At 59.4% G+C, this 20174-nt stretch overlaps 2 protein-coding genes across 11 annotated transcripts in view; one reads left to right on the forward strand and one right to left on the reverse strand.

Moving 5' to 3' along the window:
- Alg12 (ALG12, alpha-1,6-mannosyltransferase) overlaps positions 1–10273 on the reverse strand; it is a 29986-nt gene extending 19713 nt beyond the window's left edge. For 2 of the 10 annotated variants that reach the window (XM_013025790.1, XM_013025789.1), the window contains exons 1-10: positions 10228–10273; positions 8956–9145; positions 8746–8878; positions 5712–5885; positions 5280–5474; positions 4192–4295; positions 3374–3597; positions 2321–2535; positions 2067–2142; positions 1771–1912 (exon numbers count right to left, since the gene is read on the reverse strand). In XM_013025790.1, the coding sequence (XP_012881244.1) occupies positions 1771–1912; positions 2067–2142; positions 2321–2535; positions 3374–3597; positions 4192–4295; positions 5280–5474; positions 5712–5885; positions 8746–8878; positions 8956–9120 (1428 nt within the window). In that variant the 5' untranslated portion in view covers positions 9121–9145; positions 10228–10273. Of the gene's footprint in view, positions 1–1251; positions 1913–2066; positions 2143–2320; positions 2536–3373; positions 3598–4191; positions 4296–5279; positions 5475–5711; positions 5886–8745; positions 8879–8955; positions 9146–10227 lie in introns of those variants that run through there. The other 8 variants (XM_013025794.1, XM_013025791.1, XM_013025793.1 and 5 more) reach the window with 8 other exon arrangements.
- A 383-nt stretch (positions 10274–10656) lies between these two features.
- On the forward strand, positions 10657–19766 carry Creld2 (cysteine-rich with EGF-like domains 2). Its single transcript, XM_013025708.1, has 10 exons — positions 10657–10851; positions 11385–11467; positions 12184–12294; positions 13063–13154; positions 13993–14169; positions 15737–15832; positions 16989–17072; positions 17981–18076; positions 18450–18590; positions 19512–19766. The coding sequence occupies exons 1-10, from the start codon at positions 10726–10728 to the stop codon at positions 19559–19561; spliced, it is 1056 nt and encodes a 351-aa protein (XP_012881162.1). The 5' UTR covers positions 10657–10725; the 3' UTR covers positions 19562–19766.
- The last annotated feature ends 408 nt before the right edge of the window (positions 19767–20174 follow it).

Consider the following 20174-nt stretch of genomic DNA (forward strand, 5'->3'; position numbering starts at 1 on the left):
CAGCTCTTCAGCTCAAGGCTAGCACTCTACCACTTGGGCCTCAGTGTCACTTCCAGCTTTTTTCTTTTTGCTTATGTGGTGCTGAGGGATCGAACCCAGGGCTTCGTGCATGCAAGGCAAGCGCTCTACCACTGAGCCACCTTCTCAGCCCCCTGAGATTTTTTTTGTGCTAGGCTAGCATTCTACCACTTGAGCCACAGCTCCACATCTTTTTGGTGGCTAATCAGAGATGATCTCACAGGCTTTCCTGCCTGGTCAGGCTTTGAAATACAATCCTCAAATCTCTTTGGGGGGGGAATTTTTACTGATTTTTGGGGGGGTTGACCTCCCACTTGTTTGGGTGGCACTCTACCACTAATAAGCCACACTTCCAGCCCTCCTTTTATGCTTATTTTTGAGACGGTCTTGCTTTCTTTGAGTGCATGCCCAGGCCGTGATCCACCTACTTAAGGCTACTGCTTGGAGCTGGGACGATAGGGGTACCTAAAACACACACTGAGAGCAACAAGTACAGACCTCAACCTTGGACTAAAACTTCCCCACCCAAAAGAACCAAGACTGCTCAGATAAGGCTGATCTCAGAAGCCAGAGGGACACGGAACACAGGAAGCACTAAAGAGGCCGTGTCAGAGACAGAGCAGATTGACAGGCGTTAGGAATGATGCAACACAGGCATGGATAAGTATAGATGGGTATATGCATGAATAAAGACAGGCATATAAACATGGATAAGCAACACTGGTGATCACAGGAAGAGGAGTGAACATGCTGTTTTGGGACAGTGTTGTGTTGTAGGGGTGTGGCAGCTAGCCAGGGAGTCTGCAGCCCATTCCCAGCCCTTGTGGGGGACTGCCTTGGGAAGCATCTGAGATGTAGAAGGAAACCTGTCACCGCTAGGAAAGGCACCTGAGGGGCTCAGGCCAAGGCCCGCTGTAAACAGCCTTCTCTCAAAGGCTCAGAAAAACGTGAACAGTGGGGTGCACACATGTTTGGACCATGCACATACTGCCTGATGTATCCATGCATGTGGCACACACATTGATGTATGCATGTATGTGCACATGCCAAGCGTGTGTACCTGTGGCCTGCATGCACGGTGCATGCTCTATGTACCAAGCAGCCCGTCTAGACATACGTACTGCTGGAAGTGTCACATGGTAAGTGTTTGCTCAGTGGAAATGGCGGTGTCCCAGTGAACCCCATGGCAGAGGCCATCTCCAGAGGTAACTAGCCACAAGACGCCCCGCAAGGAAACTAACGTTTTATTCCTCCCCTAGTCTGGACACACGGAGGTGGAGTGCCTGTGACCCTGGGCCATGGTCTCCACAGCTACAGCAGGAAACACTACTCCCGGGCAGGCAGCCTACGGCAAGGGCAACCAGCAGCCAGGGTGTCCAGAAGCCCAGCCTGGTCCACTCTCCTGTCTTGGTTATGAATGATGATGAGTCTGCCCCCAAATTATCCTGACCAGATGCGGGCCAGGATCACCCCTGCCCGATGGTTCCTGGGGTGCACACAGGCCCCTGTCCCTCTGCTCTCAGTCATGTGCAAGGGTGGCTGTGGCAGGACCACGTCTGCCCCATAGGTGCTGACCAGGAGCACATTGCTGTCTCAGCCGTGCCAGAGAGCCAAGCGTGCATGGCGCCCCGGAGGTCGGGGTATTGTGGGCTGCTCTCCCCGTCAGGACCGCCCGGGAAGCCTCTCCAGGAGCACCAACTTGGTCTGCAGGTTTACATCGAAGGGAGGCAGTTTAGTGAGGTTCAGACTTACACCAGTGGTGCCTGCGATGCTGGCTAGGACCCGGTGTGTGTCCCTGTAGAGCGTGAGGTGTCCAGGGGCTGCTTCCATGAGGATGTGGGTGTAGGCCAGCATGCGGGCCGCTCCCGGCTGCACATCTTCCGACTTGTCATACCTGGGAGAGAAGAGCCCATGTCCCGGCCACGCAGTGCTGCCAGGGGGCCGTGGGTACGCTCTAGGAGCGCACTAGGCACCCGCAACATGTGTGCACCCCCCTGCAACACGCATGTACCCACAGCAATACACATGTCCCTATGCGGGAGACACACCTCCAGGCACCATTGACTTGGAGAAACCGTGACACACCAGTCTGCGCAGCCGCCACGTCAATGTGCAGGAGGACATCTAGGAACAGGCGCCTGGTCAGGGGCAGCCCCTCAGGGCCCTGGGGGCCTGGCATGACCCAGGGGCGTGGTGGACGGGGGTAGGGGTGGGGTGTAGCGCGATGGGGGCGTGGTGTGATCTGGGGGTGTGGCCCGGGGCGTGGCAGCCCCCCCCCCCCGAGCTTGGCGGGGCCACTGACCTTTCCTGGGAGGCACCAGCTCGTGCAGCCGCCGCATGGCAGCACCGCCAGGGTAGTTGAAGTGGGACACGTAGAGGGACGTGGCCGTGTAGGCAGCGTTCGCCACGAGATGGCCCAGCACCAGCACGGCCCCCACTCTGTACATCCAGGACTTTCTGTAGTTATTCAGCCTGCGGGGGAGTGTGAGACACTTGACAGCAGGAAGACCAAAGTGCCTAGGAAATAAGTCGCTTGGACCCAAGCCTGCCTGCTTCTCTGCCAGGTCATGACCTGCGGAGCCCTCAGCCACCGGCCGTGTGTGTGTGTGGCCAGCCACGGTACCTACGAGGCCACCTCACAAGGCGGCGGGGCGGAGCTATGGAGGGCGGAGCTCACGGGGAGGCGGGGCGGAGCTCACAGGGAGGCGGGGCGGAGCTCATGGAGGGCGGAGCTCACAGGGAGGTGGGGCGGAGCTCATGGAGGGCGGAGCTCACGGGGAGGCGGGGCGGAGCTCATGGAGGGCGGAGCTCATGGGGAGGCGGGGCGGAGCTATGGAGGGCGGAGCTCACGGGGAGGTGGGGCGGAGCTCACAGGTGCGGAGCTCATGGAGGGCGGAGCTCACGGGGAGGCGGGGCGCGGGGCGAGCTCACAGGGAGGTGGGGCGGAGCTCATGGAGGGCGGAGCTCACGGGGAGGCGGGGCGGAGCTCATGGAGGGCGGAGCTCACGGGGAGGCGGGGCGGAGCTCACAGGAGGCGGGGCGGAGCTCATGGAGGGCGGAGCTCATGGGGAGGCGGGGCGGAGCTATGGAGGGCGGAGCTCACGGGGAGGTGGGGCGGAGCTCACGGGGAGGCGGGGCGGAGCTCATGGGGAGGCGGGGTGGAGCTCATGGAGGGCGGAGCTCATGGGGAGGCGGGGCGGAGCTATGGAGGGCGGAGCTCACGGGGAGGCGGGGCGGAGCTCATGGGTTCGGAACTCACTGGGAGGCGGGGAGGGGCTCACGGGGGCGGGGCTCACGGGGAGGCAGGGAGGGGCTCACGGGGGCGGGGCTCACGGGGAGGCGGGGCGGAACTCACAAGCAGGCGCAGCCTCTGGCGGCTGCCACGTTGAAGGCAGGGAAGGTGTAGATGATGAAGCGCAGTTCCTTGTGCGGAAGCAGAGAATACAGAGCTACAAAGCCCAGCGAAGGCAGAGTCAACGCGTGAGTCCTCCGGTCCACCGCGCCCAGGGGGACAAAGACCAGACTGCAGCCCAGGCCGCGGGGCAGGGCCGAGTAGAAGTACCACAAGAGCGGGGAGGTCTGGGTCCGCGGTTAAGGAAGCGGGACGGGGCTGCAGGGCCCGGGGGCAGCTGGGTGCGGGGCCACGGTGAGCGGGGACGGGGCTGCGGGGCCCGGGACAGCTGCGCACGGGGCCACGGTGAGCGGGGACGGGGCTGCGGGGCCCGGGACAGCTGCGCGGGGCGCCGGTGAGCGGGGACGGGGCTGCGGGGCCCGGGACAGCTGCGCACGGGGCCACGGTGAGCGGGGACGGGGCTGCGGGGCCCGGGGCAGCTGGGCACGGGCGCGGGGCCACGGTGAGCGGGGACGGTGCGGCCCGGTGCGGCCAGGCCCCACGCTCTTCCCAGTAAGAACACCATCGCGGGTGCCGGGCGTGGCAGGCAGCCGTGACTGTGCCGTCCACTTGGTCTGTGGGCATCGGAAAGCCCAGAGGCAAGGCTCCCCATGGAGAGGACTCCACGCTCCACAGCGCTGGCGGGCAGAAAGCTGGGGACCCGCACCTGCCCCAGGCCGGCGAACCTCCCCCTCCCCCACAACTGGCTTCCCTGGGAGGGAAGGGCCTGGGGTGAGGGGCCAGGGCTGTGACCCCGCCTCCCAGACAACCACAGAGGATACGCCCCAGTTGGAACTTTTGTTCAGGATGGTGTTGTACCAGAACACCTCGCCCTCCGGCCACACAAGGCGTCGCCAGAAATAGGAGTCCACGGCCACCGTCAGTCCTAAAACACAGCAAAGCAAAAGCATCTGGGTGGTGAGCACCGCTCGGCCGTACCCCCGCCTCCCCAGCCACGCTGGCCAAGGACAGACCAGCCATGGAGGTTCCCAGGCAGCCCCTCCAGAATGCAGCGTGGAGACCTGGAACTGACTTCTTGCTCTGAGGTTTGAGCCCAGGGCCCAGCACTTGCTAAGCTGATGCTCATACCCCCCCCCTCCTTTTATGTGTTTGATAATTTTTTCTTTTTGTTGGTAGTGAAGTGTGAATACAGGGCCTAGTCACTGTTGCTGAGCAATTTTGCTCAAGCATAGCGTCTTCTACTTTGAACCACAGAGCCACTTCTGGTTTTCTGGTGGTTAACTGGAGACAGAGGTCTCATATACTTTCCTGCCTGGATTGGCTTCAAACCATGATCCTCAGATCTCAGTTTAAGTAGCTAGGATTATAGGCGTGAGCTGTCAGTGCCTGACCCAGATACCTTTTTCAGATAGCGTCTCTTGCTCTTTTTTTGCTTGCGGTAGCCTTGGACTGCAGAGCTTTCTACCCAAACTTCCTGGGCAGCGGCACTACAACTATGTGCCACCCCACCTGGCTTCTTTGCTGAAGTGAAGTCTTGCCAACATCTTGCCCACGATGGTCTCAAACCTGGATCCAATAGTCTCTACCTCCCAAGTAACTGGGGTTACAGGCACGAACCACTAAGTTACTACACGGAACCTCTCAACTGTGTGTGTGTGTGTATGTGCGCACGCGCGTGCGAGTGCACGCACTTGCGTGTGTGTGCGTGCTGGTGCTGAGCCTAAAGTCTGGGCCTCACACTCTCAGCTTGTTTAAGGCTGGTGCTCTACCACTTGAACCACAGCTCCACCTCCTCCACTGACATTTTAATACTGTGCCAAAAGTTAAGGTAATTTTGCTAAAATCCCATTTTTTCTTCATCTTTGTCAAACAAAGTGACCTGCGGAGAACCCCAGCAAGGCTGACTTGCCTAGACAGAGGAGCCCCGCGGGCACAGCGTGCTGCAGGAGGGTGGCGACGGACATCCTCCGGACATACAGAGCCAGCAGCAGCATGAGGCCCAGCAGCAGGCAGAGCTCGGACCTGAAGACGATGATGGCGAAGGCTGAGAGCCAGACGAAGCGAGCCCACCTGTGGCGCAGCCAGGCCGAGAGGGCCGGCAGCACTGCAAGACACGGGGCCCGCACGGTCACTGCCACGAAAACCCGGGCCAGGAGGAGGCCGGACTCTCACCGCGGTCACACAGAGTAACTCCCGGAGACGGGCAGCCACTCCAGGCTGCAGAGGCAGACACCAGCACGGAGAGAGAGCCCGGTTCCCATCGCCGGCAGCACGAGAGGGGAGCAGGCAGAGTACAGGCGTGCCCGGAGTTGAGTGGATCCAGGCACAGCCAGCTACATACCCACGGCCAGGGCCAGCACATTGGGCAGCGTCCGCGTGCAGTAAAACATCAGGTGGAACTGCGTGGCCGTCACCCAGCAGAACATGGCCGCTGTCGTGGCCCCAAACTGTCTCCTCACTTCCTTCTGTAACGTCCACAGTCCGAGGATCACGCCAAGCCCAAGGAAACCTCTCACTAAAAAATAATGGCAGTCATATGCAGAGGCCGGCTCACGGGACAGCGGCTCTGGCAGCCACCTGCCCGGACTCTGGCACAGCCACCTGCCCAGCTCTGGCACAGCCACCTGCCCAGCTCCATCATAGCCACCTGCTCTGGCTCTGGCACAGCCACCCGCCCAGCTCCATCACAGCCACCTGCTCTGGCTCCATCACAGCCACCTGCCCTGGCTCTGGCACAGCCACCTGCTCTGGCTCCATCACAGCCACCTGCCCTGGCTCCGGCACAGCCACCCACCTGGCTCCATCACAGCCACCCGCCCAGCTCCATCACAGCCACCAGCCCGGCTCCGGCATAGCTACCCGCCCACCCGGCTCTGGCCCAACCAGGGTGGGAAGGGTCTGGGTTTTTGGGAGACACCCATCATCCAACCCTGAGGGGCAATGCCAACAATGGACCAAGGTCAGAATGGAGGGATTTGTGGGGGACACTGCCAGGAGACAGGGAGCCTGACATGAGCCGTCCCAAGGTGGCTATGGAGGGCAGAGTGCCCCCCACAGGGGATGCGTCTCACCTCCTGCTGGTCAGACTGACACCAGAGCACATGACAGCTTGCCCCAGCAGCCCTCAAAGGCCGGGGCCGCACAGCCAGTGTAGGAGTTATAGGCGCAGCCTTGGCAGGAGAGCTGGAGACTTCCAGCAGACCCGGCGTGAGCAGCAGGCTGTCCTCTGCTCCCTGTGGCTGGATTTGCACTGAAGGCTTTGCCAGGGCACACAGGCCCAGCCGCTGGACGCTGCTCCGGCTGCTGCTGCAGGCCCTGCTCTGGTGCCTTCAGCCCCCGCCTTCCCATCCTCCCAGTGGGACTGGTGGAGGGCTGGCAGGGACAGTGAGGACACAGCCTGTCTCAGGGTGACACTGTCACCACCCACAGACTTACTGTGGCTTCCGACAGGCACCCAGAAGACCAGAAACTCCAGACTGTCTCAGGTGAAAGAACAGCCACTGCGTGGGCCTCCCACACTGCGGCTGAGGCAGGCCAAGCCCCACAGCGCCCCCCCAAACCAGGCCACAGCCCCTGCTTGGGGCTCCCCGTGCCTTACTCTACCCCCTCAAGAAGACAAATTGTGCTGCTGCTTGTGACAGGTCAGGGGTTTGAACTCAGAGCTTTGCACTCGGAGGCAGGTGATCTACCCCCTGAGCTCCACCGCCCCCCCCAGCCCTTTTTAAATTTTATTTTCCTAATAGGATCTTTCATTAACAGCTGGGTCACCTATACATCTCACACAGCTGGGATGACAGCATCTACCTTTTCACTTATTGGAGTTGCTCAACTTTTTGGCCCTGCTTGCCTTTGAGCTGCGATTCTCCTGCTCTCTGCCTCTGGAGTAGCTAGGATTACAGGCAGGGGCTACCTCGCCTAGCCAAACCTCACTTTCTTTCTTTTTGGTGGTTGTGGGGCTTGAATTCAGGGCCTGGGTGGCTGTCTCTGAGCTTTTTGCTCAAGGCTAGTGCTCTAACACTTTGAGCCATAGCACCACTTCCAGTTCTCTGGCGGTTTATTGGAGATAAGAGTCTCATAGAGTTTCCTGCCCAGGCTGGCTTTGACCCTTGATCCTCAGATCTCAGCATCCTGAGTAACTAAGATTACAGGCATGAGCCACCAGAACCTGGCCAAATTGTGCATTTTTAAAATCTCTAATGCAGGCAGGATAACCTGGCTGCAGGAATGCAGAGAAACTGAAATAAGATCTGCATGTAACACAGTAAGAATTTACTGAAATGGGCTGGGAAGGTGGCTCAGTGGTAGAGCGCTTGCCTTGCATGCATGAGGCCCTGGGTTCGATTCCCCAGCACCACATAAGCAAAAAGAAAAAAAGCCGGAAGTGGCGCTGTGGCTCAAGTGGTAGAGCACTAGCCTTGAGCTGAAGAGCTGAGGGACAGCGCCCAGGCCCAGAGTTCAGGCCCCACGACCGGACCCAAAAAAAAAAAAAAAGAATTTACTGAAATGGAAAAACAGTCATTGTTGACTAACAAGCCAGGCTGTGGAGCAACACGGGTAGAATGTCCTCAGCTGGTTTAGTTTTTTTTTTTTTTTTTTCAGAAATATGAAACGTTTCTTATGTGGTGCCGAGGAATCGAACCCAGGGCCTCAGGCATGCAAGGCAAGCGCTCCACCACTGAGCCAACTTCCCAGCCCCAGCTGGTTTAGTTTTAAAGTCTGGGTCTGGTGGTGTACAACATGGGAAAGTCAACTGTTTACAACAGGAAAATAACCAGAGGATCCAGGCGTGGTAGAACATGCCTGCAACCTCAGCATTTGGGAGGCTGAGGCAAGAGGAGCTAGAGTTCTAGGCCAGATAAGGCTACACAAAAAGACTCTGTGTCAGATAAACAAATAAATGAAAGTGAAATAACAAGGTTTCCAAAGCCTGGAAAGGCTAAATGTCTCAGATGGAATGCTAGTTGCCCTAATTCGATCATTACATGTCTTACCCACATGTCGAATTATCGAGTAGGAATAGATATAGGTACCATTTACCAACTGGAGGTCGTAAAAAGCTCTCATGCTGGCTTGGAGAGGCCCAGAAGGGTCTGTATTCAGGCCAACCAGAGATCTTGGAGACATGAGAGTCCCTTGCCATGCTGCCTGCTCAGGGGTGCTGCTACAGCAGGAGAACCCTGGGCTTTTAGCACCTGCTCTCCCACTAGCCCTGCTGGAAGGCTCTGTCGCCTGGACATGGTGGAGTGCAGAGGCTTGGGGCACACTCTTGTCCAAGTCTGACTGAGGCTAAGGGGACGAAGGGCAGGCAGGAATGTGAGCTGGGCTCCAAATGAGAGGAAGCGCCTGTGAGGCCGTCCCAGCCGGAGGCTCCTTACCTATCAGCTGAGAAAAGAACTTGGACAGCTCCAACAGCGAAAGCATATAGACCACAGGACTGGAGAGGGCAGCAATCACCAGGGGCCCAAGGAACGTCCTGGGGACAACTCCAGGGAACTCGTGGTGGTCATACTGAAAGGAGAACACTTTGTCAGCACAGAGGCCTGGGGCCAAACCAAGATCTGCATCGTAGGCAACAGGGCCCTCACCTTGTCCACATCCAGCCGGTGGTAGAGCAGGTCGTGTGTGGCCTGCAGGTTAAAGCTCTCTTCCACCTTGGTATATGGACAGGTGACCAGGTGGACAGAGGCGACTGTGACCAGCAGCCCCAGCAGCAGCAGCGGCTGTCCACCCCATGACCTCATGCTGGCCATGGGGGCTGTAAACCTCAGCTCCTTCCTGGAACCAAAGGTGAGAAGCACCCACCATTAGCAATGACACATGAGAACCCGGGTCCCAGGTTTCAGAAATGTTCTAGAGACCACAAGGAAAGAGAAAGCAGAAATCCTATGAGTTGCTCTCCTAACTCCTGCACCTGCCAAAATGGGAAGTTAAGAGAAAAGTCAATCTGAGCGGCTTTCCTGTGCAAACCAGCTCCCTCATGGAGACCCTGAGGTCTGGTGAGAGCCACTGGCTCAGAACTAGTGGAGAACATTGTGCACAGATATGGACTCCCAGACCCATAGTGGCCATGAGCCACGCCGGCTAGAGAGTCAAGTCGGGCAAAATCTGGGCTCAGAGACAGAGAGGCTGGGAGAAGCACTGGAGGTGAACAAAGGAAGAGCATGGGGGCAGCAGGCCCAGCACAGCATGACTGGCAGTGACCCGGGGCCGGGGCAGCCACAAGGCGGTGTCCCCAAGGATAGTGGATGGAGCTGTGGATGCCTGCTGCCCTCTGAACTGAAAACCTAGACAGGCCCAGGACCAGCACTGACAAAGGTGACCAGACTCTTGGCATCTCAGAGTAGAAATAGCCCCAAAGGTCATCTTGTCCCTGTCAACTCCAAAGGCCTCCACCGAAACATTTCAGGTCACCTCTTCAAACGACCCAACTGCAAATGAGACCTGCTGCCAACCACAAACCAGACACAACTGCCCTCTTTGTACTGAAGACAGCCCTTCCCTACCCGCAGACAGGCCTGCTCTACAGCCAGGGCGCACTTCTACTATTCCCCATTTAGATTATTTTTGACAGTGTGGGTGCACTGCTTCTGGCACACATGGAGCTTCAGGTTCCTCACCCACTACAAAGGCAGAGGAGGGGTCCCGCGGGGGAGGGAGCTCCGAGGGGCAGGGGGCTCCACGGGGGAGGGGTCCTGCCGGGGAAGGGGAGGGGCCCAGGCGAGGTGAGGTCCGGACGCCGGGTCAGGAGCCCGATCCCAGCCCCGCGTCCAGTACGGGTCAGGCTCGGCCACGGGCTCGACCCCGGGCGCCCGGCCGCGCCACCCTCCGAAAGCCCAGGCCTCGCAGCGCTCGCTAACCTGTCCCGACCAGCAGCGGCCTCTCCGAGCCCCGCGGCGTGCGCTACTTCCGGCCGGAAGCGGCGCGGCGGACACAGGATGTAGAAGCGAAACCCTTGCCAGAACGTCTCATGGCCGCCCGAACTCAGGCTGCCCGGCGGCGGGGTGCCCTCCCCGCCCGGAGTAAAGATGTCCGCGACGAGCCGCCGCGGGGGCGGGGCTCGGGGGCGGGGCTCGGGGAGGGCGGGACCCAAGGGAGGCTGGGTTTCCTAGGCCCGCCCCTTTCTCGCGGGACGCTGACCCGGGGCCTTCCCATTGGCCGCCTCTCGTGGCGAGCTTGAATTGGGCCACATCAAGCCGCGACGGATGCTCCTAGCCAATAGCGGCGCGCGGGCTGGGCGGGGCCTCGGCGGGACTCTCTAGTAGCCGGGGGAACGGCCGGCGTGCTGGCCCGGGGGGCGGAGGCCGAACGGTCCGCCGCGCTTCGCCGGGAGTCGTCCTCCCGCCCGCCCGCCCGCCATGCGCCTGCCGCCCCGGGCCTCGCTCGGGCTGCTACTGCTGCTGCTGCTGTCGCCCGCAGCCGGCACTACCCGGAAGCCGACTCCCTGCCAGCAGTGCCGGAACCTGGTGGACAAGTTCCTGCAGGTGGGCGGCCGGCGGGGCGGGGGTCCGTGGGTCTGGCCGGGGTCTGTGGGTCTGGCCGGGGTCCGTGGGCCTGGCCGGAGTCTGTGCGCCAGGCCGGGTGGTGAGGTGGGGGTCCGTGGGTCTGGCCGGGGTCCGTGGGTCTGGCCGGAGTCTGTGCGCCAGGCCGGGTGGTGAGGTGGGGATCCGTGGACCAGGCTGGGGTCCGTGGGCCAGGCCGGGGTCTGTGGGTCTGGCCGGGTGGTGAGGTGAGGGTCCGTGGGCCAGGCCGGGGTCCGTGGACCAGGCTGGGGTCCGTGGGCCAGGCCGGGGTCTGTGGGTCTGGCCGGGTGGTGAGGTGGGGATCCGTGGACCAGGCTGGGGTCCGTGGGCCAGGCCGGGGTCTGTGGGTCTGGCCGGGTGGTGAGGTGGGGGTCCGTGGGCCAGGCCGGGGTCCGTGGACCAAACTGGGGTCCGTGGGCCTGGCCGGGAGGCAGGGCCGCCCCCGGGGGCTCGTGTCACCGCGGCGGCCGACGCTGCCACCTCCTCCTCCACAGGGGATGGCCAACACGGCCAAAAAGAACTTCGGAGGCGGCAACACAGCCTGGGAGGAAAAGACGCTGTCCAAGTACGAGTTCAGGTGAGCCCTGCTGCGCCTGGCCGGCCCTGACCAGAGAAGCCCAGCGTGCCCTTGGGGACCCGCGCTGGCCCTGGGGCCCTTTGGAAGCCGGCTGTGCCACCTCTGCTCCGGCCTGGGTCTTTTACTGGCCCATGGCCACACTGGACGGCCTTTGTAAAGCCTCAGGCCATCTGTGGAAGATCCTGCCCTCCTCCCTTCCCCCGTGGAAGAGGCCCCTTCCCCTCCCTATCCAGACTGCAGCCCTGCTGAGGTGCCTGACTGCTTTCCCCTTCTCCCCTTGGTTAGCCCATCCCCTCCCTGCCTCCCACCCCCTCTCCAGCCCCACACTGACTGAGCTGTGATGGTTCAGGTGTGTCTTCAGTAAGTGGTTGTGCTCCCCACCTGCCCCAGGCTGACCTCAGAAGACCTCTGTAAAAAGAGCAGACTGAGCTGGGCATGGCTGTCATCCTAGCTACTCAGGAGGCTGAGATCTGAGGGTCAAGGTTCAAAGCCAACCCGGGCAGGAAAGTTCATGAGACTCTTCAATAAACCACAGAAAGCTGAAAAGCTGGAAGTGGAACTGTGGCTCAAGTGGCAGAGCACTAGCCTTGAGCATAAAAGCTCAGGGACAGTGCCCAGGCCCTGAGTTCAAGCCCCAGGACTGTTGAGAAAGATTGAAAGGGAGGGAGAGGGAGAGAGAGGACTGAGCTTTAGGGTGCTGATGGTGTGTGTTTCAGTGAGGTCCGGCTCGTGGAGATCCTGGAGGGCCTTTGCGAGAGCAGTGACTTCGAGTGCAACCAGATGCTAGAAGAGCATGAGGAGCAGCTGGAGGACTGGTGGCTGCAGCTGTGAGTCCCACCCCTCTGTCTTCACAAACTGGCTGTGCCTCCCTGCCCACCGTACAGTCCCGTCCCGTTCCCCCTCACCCAGTCTTTATGCCTGCAGGGTACAGTCAGTGCCCTGCCCAGTGCTCTGCCTGAGTTCTAGTTCCCCAGGCCCACCTCTAGTTGGAGATAGTCACAGACAATCCCAACGATAAACAATTCATGAGTTTTATTACAGAGTATCACTGTATCTGTTCATTTTTATGGTAAATGTTCCTCCACTTTGTAAGCTGAACTTATAGGTATGCTTGTGTACACTCTGGCAATTTTGGAGTCTGACTGCCCCATGCTTCAGTCACAGGCCTGGAACAACACCCCCATAGATGTGGGAGAGATGGCTGCATTGTATTATGTTGCATTTGTGCTGTTTGTGTTCTTTGGAGCTGACAAGTGCCCTCCCACCGAGCCATCATTTCGTTTTAAAGAATCAGTCACTTGAAGCTGGCACCAGTGGCCCATGTCTGTAAGCTTAGCTACGCAGAAGGCTGAGATCTGGAGGATCAAGATTCAGAGCTAGTGTGGGCAGAGAAGTCCATGAGTCTCCAGTTAACCAGGAGAAGGCCAGGGTAGATGCCTGGCTCAAGTGGTATAGCATCAGCTGGGCAAGAAATCTCAGCAAAGGTGCAAGGCCCTGAAGTTAATAACACCCTGGCTGTCCAGCGCGTGCATGTGTGTGTGTGCATGCACACACACACACCACTTAAGATTTAATGAATGTTTCCAAATCCTTAGGAAGAATGCACATCCTGACCTATTTGAGTGGTTCTGTGTGCGGACGCTGAAGGTGTGCTGCGCTCAGGGGACCTATGGGCCAGACTGTCGAGGTACTACTTTCTTTGCGGGGGGGAAAACAGCCCCAGGTCTGCATTGTTCCCTTCCCCCCTCTGACTCCCTCACCTTTAAAGGCACACAGGGGACCTGGGCTGTATTAGCTCCCGGCCTCTTCCCTAGGACAGCAATGTCCACTCTCTGAGGCATCTGGGCACCTCCCGGGCTCTGGGAATTCTCACGTGGGCGGAGACCCGAGAGCCCTTAGACCACTGTGGCTCTCATGAAGGGATGGTAGACTGTGTAACCCACCATATTGTAAAGACACACTGCGTGGCAAAGACCGAGCGTCAAGGGTCAAGGGTGGTGGTGTGCTGGGCCATCTCTTCTGTGCCTTTCCACTGGAGCCAGTTTCCTGCCGGGCTACAGAAGCCAACTGTGCCTGTCAAGGCACATTAGATGGCTGCTCTTTGCCTGTCTCATTTTCTGTTTGCCCATCCTGGGGCTTGGACTCAGGGCCTGGGCACTGTCCCTGAGTTTTTTGTGCTCAAGGCTAATACTCTACCACTTGAGCCACAGCTCTACTTCTGGCTTTTTGGTGATTAGTTGGAGATGAGAGTCTCATAGATTTTCCTGACTAGGTTGGCTTTGAACCTTGACCCTCAGATCTCAGCCTCCTGAGTAGCTAGGATTCTAAATGGGAGCCACCGGCCCTGTGTGCTAACTAGCAGCCCCACCTGCCTGATAAACATTCTCCTTGTCTGTTTCTGGTGAGGCTGTCATGAAGTTGGGGCTGCAGCTTGCTCCTGTGTAGGCAGGCCGGGTGTCCTCCCCTAAGTGGGAAGGACTGCTGCCCATGTGTGGTGTGCTAAGTGTGGGTTTGTGTTCCCCAAGCCTGCCAGGGTGGCGCCGAGAGGCCCTGCAGCGGGAACGGCCACTGCCGGGGAGATGGCACCCGGCACGGGGACGGGTCTTGCCAGTGCCACTTGGGGTACAAGGGCCCACTGTGCTCGGACTGCACGGATGGCTATTTCAGCTTGCTGAAGAACGAGACCCACAGCGTCTGCAAAGGTAGGCCCTGGGCGTCCAGCAGTGCAACCATGGAACAGGCCCGTAAGAGCTGCACAGCGGGGTGTGGGCCAGCCCCAGGTCCTGAGAGCTCAGGATCCCTTCCCAAGGCCCTCCAGAAAGGTTTGAGGTTAGCTGTGTAGGGAATGGGTCTGTCTCCTACAATACGTGCCCTTGGTTTTCTGTGGGGAATGGGGGCAGAGGTCTTGATCAGAGCCTTGAGCTCTGGATAGCTTTTTTTCCCCCCGCTCCTCACTAGTGCTCTCTACCACTTGAGCCACACATTTGAGTCGGCAACTCTTTTTCTACCGCATTTGTGTGAGCAACAGCACTTGGTGTGTGCTTGTGCTGCGGCTTGAATCCAGGCCTCCTGCTTGCTCACCGTGCCTGTTTAGCTAGCACTCTCCCACTGATACCATGCCTCTAGCACAGTCCTTGCTTCCTTGACCTGGTCCTGGGTCTGGGCCACGCCCTTTGGTTCCCTAGCACCTTCCTACAAAAGGCTTCCTCCTGTGGCTGGTGGGCAGGGTCTCAGGCACCCTACGAGGTACTCTGAGGTCAGGGTATGGGGTGTGAAAGCCAGGATGGGCACAGCCCCTTGGACAGTTGCATCTGAAAACTAGAAGGCCCCTTAGAGGCCATGTGGGAGGCCCCCCGCCCATGCAGCTCCTTTCCCAAGGACACCTGCTCCTCACCCTGGCATTGTCAGTGCCCAGGGCTAGGGCCAGCAGCCCACCTGGCTCTTCCCGAGTGAGGTCAGATCTGCCTGTCAGTACCACGGTCATGTCCACCTCCTGGTCTTCCACAGCTGGCGTGAGTGTGCAGGACGGCGTCCCCAGCTAAAAGTCTGCACACACCCCTTGTGTGGTGCCTTCCCTTCCTGTCACTGCCCAGCCAGGGGGGCTGGGTCTTTCGCTGACCCCCGCCGATGTTGGGGTCACTCAGGAGGGGTGGTGGCAAGATGGCTCCCCACCATGGAGTGGGGGCCACAGTTTGCTGCTGTTCTTCCTGCTTGTGAGAACACCAAGAGCCCGAGAGGGGGTTGAGCACTGGTGAGCATCGTGCTCCACGAGGTGGCCCGCATGGAGCTTTTCTCCTGAGGTCTGGGTGATTTTTGTTTGTTTGTTTGTTTGTTGGTCGTGGGGGCCTGAACTCTGGGCCTGGGCGCTGTCCCTCAGCTCTTCAGCTCAAGGCCAGCACTCTACCACTTGAGCCACAGCGCCACTTCCGGCTTTTTCTTTTTTTTTTTTGCTTATGTGGCGCTGAGGAATCGAACCCAGGGCCTCAGGCATGCAAGACAAGTGCTCTTCCACTGAACCAACTTCCCAGCCTCTGGGTATTTTTTTTTTCTTTTGTACAAGGGTTTGAGCTCAGGGCTTATGCACGTTAGGCAGGGGTGTGAGCTCTTATGTCACGATTCCAGTCTCAGGAGCTGATTTTGGTTTTCTGCTAGGAATTTTTTGTTCATTGTTTACTATTTTCCCACCGAACTTGAGTCCCTCGTTCCCAAAGTGAGTGTCTCTCTGTGGGAAACGTGAGTCCTTCCTAAGGCGGCCACCTTTGCCTACAGCGTGCCATGAGTCCTGCAAGACATGCTCAGGCCCGACCAGCAGAGACTGCCACGAGTGCGAAGTGGGCTGGCTGCGCATAGAGGGCGCCTGCACGGGTGAGAACGCCGCGTGGGGAGGGGGGCTGCACAGGTGAGGACACCGCGTGGGGAGGGGGAGGGCACCTCCTGTGGAGGGGGGCTGCGTGAGGAGCACCCGCACCGGTGGGAACACCACGTGGGGGGGGCTGCATGTGTGCTGCTGGCTCCTTTCCATTGCTCTGTCTCTGCCTGTAGCCCATGTGTACCCCAACCATTCTCAGGCTCCCAGCAGGACTGGGCTGCTCCAGCGGGCTCCCCATCAGAGCTGGCCTTGTTGGGAGCCCAGTGGCTAGAGACTGCCGGTCTATGCTGCCCTGGAAAAGTGACCACAAAAACAACAAACAAAAACCCACTCTGTCTCAAGCGTGAACCCAGATCTACCTTGTGCCTGGTGCACAAGGTAAACTGAGGCACTTCTCCGCAGGGAACTGTGAGCCAGCAGGTGGTTGCGGATGAACTTTAGTAGTTGTGAAGGTGCCACCACCCTGACTCTGAGCCCCTTGGGGCTGGCTCTGCCTGGCCAGGGAAGCCCAGGCCCGTCACCTGCCCTCCACCTGCAGGAGGCGCTGGCCTCCAATCCCGTGCTGCAGGCAGGAGTCCCAGCCCTGCCCTGGCTCTGCTGGCTGGGCTCCTGCGTGTCCTTCCACCCCTGCTTCTGTGTGGCGCCCTCTGCCTGAAGGTGCTGCTGCTGTGGCCCTCTGTGGGGCTGGCAGGAGCCTGGCCCCGCCTTTGCAGCCCAGGTGCCTGTGGCTGATCTGGGGCTGGTTGTAGTTTCAGCCTCAGCAGTGCGGGAGAGGGGGGGCAGGGGGGGCTATGCAAATGCAGGGCCCAGCCCCAAACTGGCTTCCTATCTCAAGACGGGGCAGGCAGGCCCCCAGCCCCAAACTGGCTTCCTATCTCAGGCCGGGCAGGCAGGCCCCCAGCCCCAAACCGGCTTCCAATCTTGGGCAGGGCAGGCAGGCCCCGCTGTGGCATGAGCTGTGTGGCAGCACGGAGCGCTCACATGCTGGCTGTTTGCCGTGGTCCTCACTGCAGCCCCTCCGTCCTGCCCCGCCTGGCCTGTCCCCTGAGGACGGTGTGGGGAAGCAGTCGGTGGGGAAGGCGGGTCCTCCGTGTGGAGACCTCCCTCCTGTCTGAGGTGCTCCTCACTCGCAGTTGTGCTGTTCTCTTCCAGATCTGGATGAGTGTGCGGCCGAGACACCTCCCTGCGGCGACGCGCAGTACTGTGAGAACGTCAGTGGCTCCTACACGTGTGAAGGTGGCCTGGGCGCTGCGTGCAGTGCCACGTGTGCTCTGGGGCGGGAGCTCGTGCGGCCTGCGACGGTTCTGTGTCTTCCTTTTTAAACTCTGTGGCTTCTCAGCAGAGATGCTAGTACTCTATCCACCTTAACATTTCATGTGTCTGGACACTGGTGCTCACACCTGTGGTCCCAGCTACTCAGGAGGCTGAGATCTGGGGATAGCTGTTCAAAGCCAGGCCAGGCAGGAAAGACCAGGAGACTCTTATCTCCAATTAACTACCCAAAAACTGGAAGTGGACTGTGGCTCAAGTGGTAGAACACCAGCCTTGAACACAAAAGCTCAGAGTCAGTGCCCAGGCCCTGAGTTTAAGCCCTAGGTCTGGCACCAAAAAAAAAAAAAAGAATATGGCAATGTAAGTAACAGACGCTGGCTGCAGGAAAAGCAGGCCTCTCTGTGCATCGTGGTTTTCTCATCACAATAGTGATTTTGGAGCATGTCATGATTTCATACTTTTTTGAGCAGTCTGTTGTTGGGCATCTGAGTCAGCTGAACGTTTCACTGCCTTCTCAGTACAGCTTTCAGCTTGGTTTCTTGGGCTGCTGTGGAGAGCCCCCCTCCTGTCCCGGCAGGGGGTGTGGCTGCCCCTGCACCTCCCTGCGCCTCAGACCCAGGCCAGGGCCTCAGGTAGCCCCCCCCCCCGGGGTTCTTGCCACACTCCCAGTGCAGACACAGACCAAGCTGGGGCTGCAGCCTTTTGGACGTGGCTCTGAGGAAGTGTGCGCCCCACAGGACGGGTGCAGAGCTGCCCTGTCCTGACTCCTGGACCCTGTGTCGACGTTGAAGTGTGCACATCTGCTGGAAGCCCAACTCCAGACCCACCTTGCTGCGGGGAAAGTGGTCTGATGTCTGTCTCTCTCTTTCTAGAATGTGACTCCACCTGTGTGGGTTGCACAGGGAAAGGCCCAGCCAATTGTAAAGAATGTGTCGCCGGCTACACCAAGGAGAGTGGACAGTGTACAGGTCAGTGTGCACATGGAGGTGCGGCCGCCTCGGAGCGGGGGCTGTCCTGCTCTGTGTGCAGTGTGCAGCTGCAGCGCCTCCGTCTCCCCAGGGGGCAAGGGTCAGCTCAGATGCCGTGTGCGGGCGCAGACACACGCAGGAGCCCCGGCCTCAGCCCCATGGCGCAGGGTCACCTGAGCCTGCTGCTCTGCCGCTTGGCCGCCCGGCCTCGGAAGACAAGATGCCCTCCCTCAGAGTCGCCCCACCTCCGCTCCTTTTTCTGATGCGAGCCTGAGCTCAGTGCTTCAGTGAATGAATTATGAGTGAATTCGTAATCTGTCATGGGCATGCTTGCTAAATGAAGCAGTTTATTGAATTTTAGTATTTATTTCAGATATAGACGAATGCTCGCTAGCAGAAAAAGCATGTAGGAGGAAAGATGAAAATTGCTACAATACTCCAGGGAGTTTTGTCTGCGTGTGTCCTGAAGGGTTTGAAGAGACCGAAGATGCATGTGTGCGGACGGCAGAGGGTGGTGAGTGGCGCATTCCCGGAGGACGCAGCCTGTCCTTCAAGGGCCCGGCCTGCCTGGCACGGCTGCCCAGGCTAGGAAATGCCAAGAAAAGTCAGTGGAGAGCGGGCTTGGCTTGTCCAGAAGGGGGCAGAGTGCAGCCCCACTGCCCCGGCGAGCGTCCCTCCCAAGCCACGTGGTCTGCTGCGCAGTCTCTGGCCGGCCTCCCCTTCATAAGGCCGCCTGGCACTCCGTCCGCCTCCTCACCTGCAGAGATCCCATTTCAGCTGCCGGGTCGAGGCTAATCTCTGGGACACATCTTGCAGAAGTTCTGGGGTGTGGTGAGGGGACAGGGCGATGCCCACAGGGATAGTGGCCGACAGCTCACGCTGTAATCCCAGCGACTCAAGAGGCTGAGATCTGAGGATTGTGGTTCAAAGCCAGCCCAGCAGGAAAGTCAGTGAGACTCTTACCTCCAGTTAACCACCAGAAAAACCCAACAAAAAACCAGTGTAGCTGTGGCTCAAAGTAGTAGACTGCTGGCCTTGGGCAAAAAAAGCTCAGGGACAGCACCTAGGCCCTAAATTCAAGCCCCATGACAGACAAAAAAAAAAAAAGATGCGGAGGAGATAGATTCTAGAAACCACATGCCGCCTGGGTGCCATGGGCCAGGGAGGGGCTTTGCAAGCTCAGCAGCTGGCTGCCTCCTGCCCCGCCTGCCTCCCATGCCTGCGGTGCCCACCCTACCCCTCGGCCCTGCTGTGGCCTCCGCCGTAGGAGACTGAGTGCTGGGGCATGTCCCGAGCTGTCTTTGGAGGCCACTGCGTCCGGAGGAGGCCTGATGCAGTCCCCACGGTGTGGGCCCACTGATGGGTATCAGGACACCAGCTAGGCCCTCCCCTCGGCTGCAGTGCTGTCACTCGTGATCTGTGTGTCTTCCGACAGAAGTCACCGAGGAACACCCCACAGAGCCACCCTTTCGGGAGGACCTGTGATGTCCTCCTGGGCTCAGAAGCCAGACTCCCTCTAAATGATTGAGATGATCTCTTATGGGAAGCGGAGCTGTGGACGCCGCAGGAGAGGCTGCCTGCCCTGAACGGCTGACCCCCACCGGCCTCGGAAAAGCTGCATTTCCTGGTTGTTACACAGACTCGTATATTTTGCTACTGTTCTTTATAATAAAATGGACCGTTGAAGGTAGTCAGGAACGAGACGCTTGCGTTTGTCTCACTGAGAACTCGTGGGCTTTTCACACCGTTGGCCTTGCACCAGTCCCAGGGCACTGGGAAAAGGAATGAATCTGCAGGGACCTGGAGCCAGCGGACCCTGCCTGTGGGGCTCCACCTCGGGCCGCCCATGGGGAAGGCAGAAGATGCTTGCCTTAAAGGCCTGGACTCCAGCTGTGGTGCTGGACAGAGGCGGAGCAGGGACTCACTGTCCAGCAGAGTCCCACGGGGGCATTGGCCCCTGGCCCCTCGCTCCCCGTTCCTCCCCTGTGGCAATGAGGTGAGCTTTCAGCGGGCCCACCAGCCATGGGCGGAAACCCCACAACTGCCCGCACGTTGCTTACCTCAGATTCTTTTGAGCAGCAGCTGACAGGCAGGCATT

The sequence above is a fragment of the Dipodomys ordii genome, unplaced genomic scaffold (genome assembly GCF_000151885.1).
Source record: "Dipodomys ordii isolate 6190 unplaced genomic scaffold, Dord_2.0 Scaffold87, whole genome shotgun sequence".
Lineage (NCBI taxonomy): Eukaryota > Metazoa > Chordata > Mammalia > Rodentia > Heteromyidae > Dipodomys > Dipodomys ordii.